The sequence below is a fragment of the Mycetomoellerius zeteki genome, unplaced genomic scaffold (genome assembly GCF_001594055.1).
Source record: "Mycetomoellerius zeteki isolate Tzet28-1 unplaced genomic scaffold, Tzet1.0 scaffold426, whole genome shotgun sequence".
NCBI lineage: Eukaryota > Metazoa > Arthropoda > Insecta > Hymenoptera > Formicidae > Mycetomoellerius > Mycetomoellerius zeteki.
The window spans coordinates 405,642-414,128 of NW_017257421.1; the positions used below are offsets into that span (position 1 = coordinate 405,642).

At 33.9% G+C, this 8,487-nt stretch overlaps 1 protein-coding gene across 1 annotated transcript in view; it reads left to right on the forward strand.

The window, feature by feature from the left end:
* Positions 1–8,095, forward strand: part of LOC108726483 (uncharacterized) — an 11,526-nt gene extending 3,431 nt beyond the window's left edge. Inside the window, 5 exon segments of the mRNA XM_018454088.1 lie at positions 4,301–4,563; positions 6,294–6,384; positions 6,811–6,947; positions 7,019–7,247; positions 7,946–8,095. Coding sequence (XP_018309590.1) covers positions 4,301–4,563; positions 6,294–6,384; positions 6,811–6,947; positions 7,019–7,247; positions 7,946–8,095 — 870 coding nt within the window.
* Positions 8,096–8,487: the final 392 nt, after the last annotated feature.

Here is an 8,487-nt window from a genome sequence, read left to right on the forward strand (position 1 = left end):
GCACCAGTTTTGCTAGGGAAGTACCCACGATTATACATTTTTATCGAAAATTTGCAAATTGGCGTCAGTTTGAACTTTTTTTTTCATTTTTTCGCTAAAAATAGATTTTAAATTGTTAATAACAATTTTAATTATTTATCAATCTTAAAAAGCGTGGGTACTTCCCTAGCAAAACTGATGTAGATTAACGACAAATTTTTTTTTTTGCTCTAGGTGCTGTTCGGAGAATGTTATGATGTACGCAGATTCGCTCCTCGGAAAAAACACATGTTCCGTTTACCACTTGCCAAGACGCCATTTTGTATCAAAAGTTATAATAAAATTTTTTTTATACCTCAAAACATGTATAATAAAGCCTCAAATTTCATTTTCCATGATCCATTGAATAGTTTCCAAGAAAAAAATTCCCAAAAAAACGTTCATTTTTCAATGCGCCTGGGTAGTATAACCCCTTAAATATATACTTAAAATTAGCTCTTGTTGTATCTCGAATATGTGTAAAGAAAGACCATATGTACAGCCAAAAATATTAGGCACATATATTTTTTTCACTTATTTGAATTTCTTTTACTCTGCATTATTATCTCTTAATTACTGTCATTACAGGAATTTAAAAAAAAAAATTTACGATAGATTCCATAAATCGATTTTTTAGCCAAACCTATAAATACTGATTAATAAAATGTTTAATATTTTTGATTAAGGTTGTATATGGTCTGAGAATAAATCTCAAACCGCAGTAATAAAAAAGATATGTCAGAACACAAATTGTTATATTTTATCTTTCAAAGTAGTCCCTCATAACATCAATATAAATCTTTGATATAAAATTTTTTAAAGTCTGTATTTGGAATGCTATTCAAAACACTAATTCCTTTGAATGTTCTCATCATCTTGAAAATGTTTACTTTTTAACAGCATTAAATCCGAAAAAGATTTAATAATAAAATAAGTGAATTTAATCTTAACAATCCTTTTCTTGATGTGATTAACTAAAAACACTTATTTTAATCTCCAGAACTGACTTTTTCGGATTTTATGCTGTTTCCAACGCTTCAAATCATCATGAAAATTAAACATTTTCAAGAATATTCGGAGAACGTGACGAGTGATCTAAACACACATTTGAACTATGGAACTAAAAAAATGTTTGAACCCTTTATGTCAAAGATGTATGAAGTGTACTGATGTCATGGAAAATTACTTTGAAAGATAAAATATATAAACATAATATTTGGACAGATCTGCGTTTCTTTGTTGCCTTAATTAATCTGGGAACTTTATTTTCAAACCCTGAACCCACATCGATTTTAGTGTCAATCTTTTCAGAGTCACTGATACCATTCATTTGAGGAGTTATTACAACTTACATATATGTAACATGAAACAATTTCAAGTATTAGTAACGAAATATAATTTTATACAGAGAGTACTAATGTATTTTTATATAAAAAATTTAAAAAATTGAACTTACCCTACACAACACACTTTATCGAGTGTATATTCCAAATTGCCCAATATCGACAAAGTGATCCCATGGATGTCCCGTGGATCATACGTGGATTAATATCTATTAATATCTTAAGATATTCTATCATATTCAAATCCTTCCACCACACAACACAGTTCTTCAAGAAATGTCCTAAGGATGCCAGAGTACAGCAAAGATTTGCAGTTGGAGAGTGTCTGAACGAAAAGATTAGAAATAAAGAATGTCATATTTACTTTGGACACAATCGATACGACGTACGAGACAAAACGATACACAGAGGTACTCGTACAACTATAGGCAATTACATATGACAGATACAATATTTATATCTGACAATTAAGTACACGTAAACACATGTCAGAGGAATTCTTATTTCCTTGAATATTCCGATCGATTACATATTCAGTATGGAAGAAAGTTACCCTGTCCGTTGATAAGCTTCCTTTCACATTCACCTTTTGTTAGGGATGACATGCAAAACTTGTTGTTAAAGGTTATTACGTAGTATTTCTTTCTATTACATCTGCTGAAATATTAATTCGTTCTTCATAACGAAGACGAAACGAGAAGTTTAGTCGATTGCGTATTGCCAAAGGTAAAACGTTGCTTTGAAAATTATGGCATTCGTGTGGAATAATTACTACAGTATTACAAAAAGAATATTGTTACTCTCCGGCCAGTGGCCTTATCAAGAAAAACGAACGAAGCTTTTCCGAGTGAGCTCGGTGACTCTGATTATTGTTTCGCTGATTGTTCCACAGGTTTCGAAGAAGTTTATCATAAAAAATTTCTACTATATATATGAATATTCGCTATACTAGTTTTAAATCTGATTGATGAGACGGTCAATGCATAAAAAAATTAATTAAAATACGCAGTATCGCGCCATATAGATATACAGGGTGTCCGACGTAACTGTGATCACGATTTTTCCGACACTTCCGATCTGACAAAAATTATTTTGAATAAAAGTTAATTAGTTTTCAATCGGCTACAAATTGCAATATTAAAAATTTGAAAAATATTCTTATTTAGGAAAAAAGTCAAGGTCACCCTAATTTTTTTAAATGACACTACATATTTTTTACTTCATAATATTGTAACTGATGTCAAGACGAGTTCAATGACCTGCTATACTATGATCTTGAGATGACCGTACAGTCGTAGGATTAATGAACGGAAACGTTTCGGTGAAAAATTATTTTATTTGTATTAAATTTTTTATATGGGCTATTCTACAGTAGAAAAAAGATTTTTGTATCTGCTACTTGTTCACAGACATGGGTTCTTGTTTTTTTAAATGAAACTATATACAAGGCAACAAATTATAACCAAAAATAATAGCAAAAAATAATAAAATAGCAAATAATAACAAAAAAGTAGAACAAAAAATTATAACAAATTTAATGAAAGAAATTATGTAATTACAATAAGTGTTCGAATTGTAGTCCATCTTCTTGTAGGCATAATTCTGCTCTACGTAATAAATTTCCATTAGTTGCTTCTATAATGCTGTCACGGCGAATTTCTTCGTATGCTGTATGGATTCGCTGCTTTAAATGTTCCATATTTTGAATTAATACCGCGTAGACTATTGATTGCAAATGACCCCATAGAAAAAAATCTAGTGGTGAGTCACCTGTTGTGTTCTCGGAACCAATGGGGATTATCCTTCGATCAAAAGTGATGATTATGACGGTTAATTACACCATTATTTGAGAACTTACATTCATCTGTCCATAGAATATTCTGTAATATTTCAGAATTACTTTCATATGTAACAACTAGTCATGCTATACAATCTAGACGAAGTTGTGAATGAGTTATACGTAAACGTTGTACTTTAGTCATTTTGTAAGGATGATAACGATTTTGTTTTATCATCTCATGAACAGAACTCTTAGGTAAACCAGTTTCAGTAGCAACTGCACGAATGCGATTTGTGTTCCTTTTCTTCTTTTCAAATTTTCCATAATTTCTTAAATTCTTATCAATGTTATAAAACATTGTTGCACACGGATGATGTCTCTGGCTGCTTTGAGCATTCTTTGATTAGTCAATTCGTAAAATTCTTTATTTTGATTAGTCGCTCAAACGCTTCGAAGCGTTTATAGCGTCAAGTGGACCGCAGCCTCTGTTGGTAACTTGTAGCTAGAGATCCTCAAGTAAGAGATGCGCGAACTTCGAGCATTTGCAAGAACATGGCGACCTCCATTAGATGTCATGTGTGTGGAGTTCGCGCATCTCTTACTTGAGGATCTCTACTTGTGGCATACAGAATTGCAGCTTCACGTACATCCCTTTTACATTCACCGAATATTAGCAGCATATCAACTTTCTCATTATAGGAATACATTTTCGACAAACTGAGACTGACTATGATTTGCTCTAACGACAAACTAAGACTAAACACAAGAACTGTTGAAGCATTCGAGCTATACTACAAGCAGAGAGAAACCTGAAAGAGGACATGACGGCCCAAAACCTATAATCGCGAAATGCTGCCGCGCACTATTGCTCCCTGACAAAGTGGATAAACTACATACCAATATCCATTTTTCTGAGGGTACATATCCAGGGTGCGTTCCGAATTATGCATGAATCGCATGATGTATCGTTATATCCTTCTTTATTAACTGATAAACAACAAGGATAAATGATGCATCATGCGCTTCATGCGTAACTCGGAACGCACCCCCAGATAGCAAAGCGTGTCTCAGCAAAATGACACAAATCTGTGATTGCTTATGATATTGGCAACTTGCCATAGATTTGTCTTCAACGATTTCGAATATACCGACATTATAGCAACATGCAGGCAACAATGTGTATATGTATTGCCAGCAGTTTAACAGCAAGATAGCTGCGTCAATGTTATCTTGTGTTATTGGCAATATGAAAGCATTGCATGATGCTGTATATTATTATGGCAACATGATAGCAGTAATGCGAATTTTGATGATGACGATTTTAAAGTTGTCGGCAAACTGCTGGCAAGTTGCTACTCAAAGTTATCATATCATGAAGGCATCAAGTTGCCAACAAATGAGGACTCGGTTGCTGCAATTCTGGTAGCAACATATGCATTTAGCAATGCATACTTAGCAAGCAACATGCCAGCAACAAGATAGACACGTTGTTATCTGGGTACGTCCACTTTTCAAGACTGCAGATGATAAATCGATATTTGGTCGGTAAATCATGCTACATTCGCAAACTGTGGATCAGAAATATTCATCTCTGCAATCTTACATGTGCATGATGTTTATTTCACTTAAAAGTATTAATATAATAGATGTTCTTGTTTAACCTCTATAGGACATATATTATATAGGCCGTGGCCTAAATGCACGGTGTAAACGTAGCTATAATATAGCAGGTCAATTGAACTCGTAATGACAACAGTTACAATATTATGAAGTAAAAAATATGTAGTGCCGTTTAAAAAATTAGGGTAACCTTGACTTTTTTCCTAAAAAAGAATACTTTGCAAATTTTTAATATTGCAATTTGTAGTCGATTGAAAAGTTGAAAACTGACTAACTTTTATCCAAACTAATTTTTGTCAGATCATCAGAAGTGCCGGAAAAATCGTGATTACAGTTACGTCGGACACCCTGTATAATTCGACAAAATTCAGGATAAAATTCCTTCTCATGAATAATATATAAAAATGTATATTGAAATGCACGCGTATCAGAATATACGGCACGAAAAATTAAAAATAGAATTTTATCCTGCGAAATAACTGCATTATAAACCGTTTAAAGTGAGTTTTAACAAGTATATTTGTAGGTGGCCCAAATGTTTCAATGCAATGGAAACGCGAAATGTATTCAACTGGTCATACCGATATTTATGCTGATGGTTATATTTCTGATGAAACTATATACGTGCCAATTTAATAGTAGCAAAGTACGCCAATACCGAAATTTATACTACATACTTGATCGAAAGATAATTATTCAACTTTTTATTATCCTTTATGATCGCGATCTCCTACGATCGTCGGACTATCAGATAAGATTCATCAAGAGCATTTTTAGATCAAAAGTCTTACTGACCGTGTGTGTGACGATTGGGAGAAGTTGAATAGCGCGGAAGAATATGAAATTATGAAAAAGTATGCCACGAATGCAAAATTGATTACTTTGGCATATTTCTGTAAGGATAAATCGCTTTTTATCATTCTTATTTTAACAAATGACGGACGATTATTTTATTTTGTTGCAGTATATATTTTCTTGTGCTTCAGTATATGTATGTTAATTTCTTTTATGCCCACATTACTGAACATCGTATTACCCCTGAACGAATCCCGGCCCGCAAGTATGCCTTACGATGCCTATTATTTCGTGGACAAAGAAAAATATTATTTTTACATTATGTTTCATATTACTGTGAGCGGGATTATAGCTCTAATGGTCTCACTCGCCCACGATTGCACGCTTTTTATTTACATTGAGCATGTCTGCAGTCTTTTTGCTGTGGCTGGGTAAGAAAAACTAGTATTTTCTTTTTTTTCGTTGTTTCAATCATGACTGATCGGGTCAGCGGAATTGTCGCTTAAATGTTCACAGATTTCGTCTTGAGACTTTATCATGTAATAATCTTAACGATACGGTAAATAATCGTCCGAATGATCGGAAGATCAGAAAATCGCAATCTCCGTTCATGTACACTGGCGAGCTATACAGTAAGTGTACAATATTGTATTAGGTAGAATGTGTACTATGAATTTAAAGAAAAAAAAAGACATTATATCGATATAAGTACCACAAAATTTGTTTCCATTGGACAGGTTCGCGGCGATTCTTGAAGACCTCTTTTGCACTGCTTTCGCAATACATATGCTGATATATGTTGTAACATTGAGCATTTCTCTGCTACAGGTATGTGTCTGTTTATTATTGCAACTCAAATTGGTATTTGCATATTCCGTAAGATATTACTTGTCCTTTGCGTTAAATTGCATTACTCGCGATTATATAATTAACAGCACTAGCTGTGCAACATTTTTCATGTATCTTGACATGTGGTAAGTAATTCTGGCAGGTTTCTTCCCGTAGAGAGATTACGAATCTGTAATTAAAAATACTCCAGCACGTCAGGTTTTCGAGAAAAATCGAATTGAAGAATTAAAAAATTATTTTTTCTGCCCATTTTTGAAGTTTTTAAAGAAACGGAACGTCACAGAAATTCCAATTCCTATTGCCGGATGTCACCTGCCATATGCCATAAAACAAAATCCTTGTTGTACAGTGTGTGTATATTATATTAAAGCAAGAGATAAAAATATCGTACTTTTTGCGTTTAAGGTTGCGTTACAGTATGGCGATATTAATGAAACGTTGAAGTACCTGACATATATCTTCGGTCAAATATTACATACGTTCTGCTTCAGTCTGCAAGGTCAGAGACTGATCAATCACAGCATGCAATTGCACGACAAAATGTAAGATTTTAATCATTTAAATTTGGTGAAATTGAAAATTTGCTGATGACTGAGATACAAAGTTGTTCCAGATACAATTCCTTCTGGTATGAAATACCTGTGGAATCACAAAGGCTGCTTCTGCAAGTGATGCGAAGAAGCACGGAACCCTGTTTTTTGAGCGCCGGCAAAATTTATGTCTTCTCTTTAAAGAGCTTCACCACGGTAAAGATTATTTAGTTTACTGTTGTTTCTTGTTTCTTTGAAGTCTTTCTTAAAAATACCCGCTCTTATTTTCAAGGTTATGCAGTCTTCGATGTCGTATTTTACCGTACTTGCGTCTATGCAATGATCAATATTCAATACAATTTGGATAGTATCTATGCAATCACAATTATATTATAGTAATAGAGACTGTGTAGTGGAAATAATATTTACATGATACTTATTAATTATGAACGAGTTATCTACATTGTTAAAATAGCGTTGTTAAATATATTTTTAATTTCATTTTTACACGAAAGTTACAAATTATAAGAAGAAATAAGCAAAAATGGAGAATGGAGAAATGGGTATAAAGAAACGGTGGTATTTATTTGAAATGTTGAAATATATTCATTTTTCATTTGATTTTAAAGGAAAGATATTGTAGGTAGGGAATATTAGTAAAGTAATAGATTTTATTTAGTAATGGACTGGATTATATTTTCATCTTAAGTATAATGCATTATAATGTCGATAGCACGTGTTACAAGAATTACAAGTGAATCCTTAACTAATAAAATTGAATTTAATGTCAAACCAAAGTCACGCATTATTGTTACTGGCGCGGGCATGCCGTATGAGGTCACAGAAGCCAATCACGATGATGATGATGAAGAGTGTACAAGAGAAGAGTTTTTTAAGCGACGGCAAGATCTGTTTTCTGTCTGGTAAGCTTTACCGCGGTAATATGCGCAAAGTTATCAAGTGCTTGTCATATTGTTTTTTTAACGAAACATAATGCTCTTATTTTGAAGATTCAACAAACTTCGATGTCATACTTTACGGTGCTCCGTTTATTGGACGCAGTAGCGTCAAATAGCGAAGTAGCAACCAATCAACGAGGTGACATTTACAGTGGCGGAAAAAATATCGCCTTGCTGGTTGGTTGCTGCTCCGTTGCTTGACACTTGCTGCGTCCAGTCTGAATTAGGCATTAGTCAGTGATTGAATTAGGCATAAGTTCAAGCATCAAGCTGTGAAGCGGCCCGTTTCATATTTTGTACACTTGGCGTCGCGACGCTACCGCGTCCAGGGTTGGGTAGTACCCATCGACATATAGAATGGACTACTGATGGCGGGGGTAGGGGTAAAAACACGAGTAGAGTGAGAGGCAGATAAATGAATGAACGTTCTTTCTCTGTTTACTAAGCCTGATTGGTTGTTGTTGATCCAGCAGTCCTGCTCCAACCAATCAAGCTTACAAAACAGAGAAAGAATGTTCATCCATTTATCTACCTCTTACTCTACTCGTCTTTCTACCTCCACCACTGCTATCGGTAGTCCATTCTATATGTCG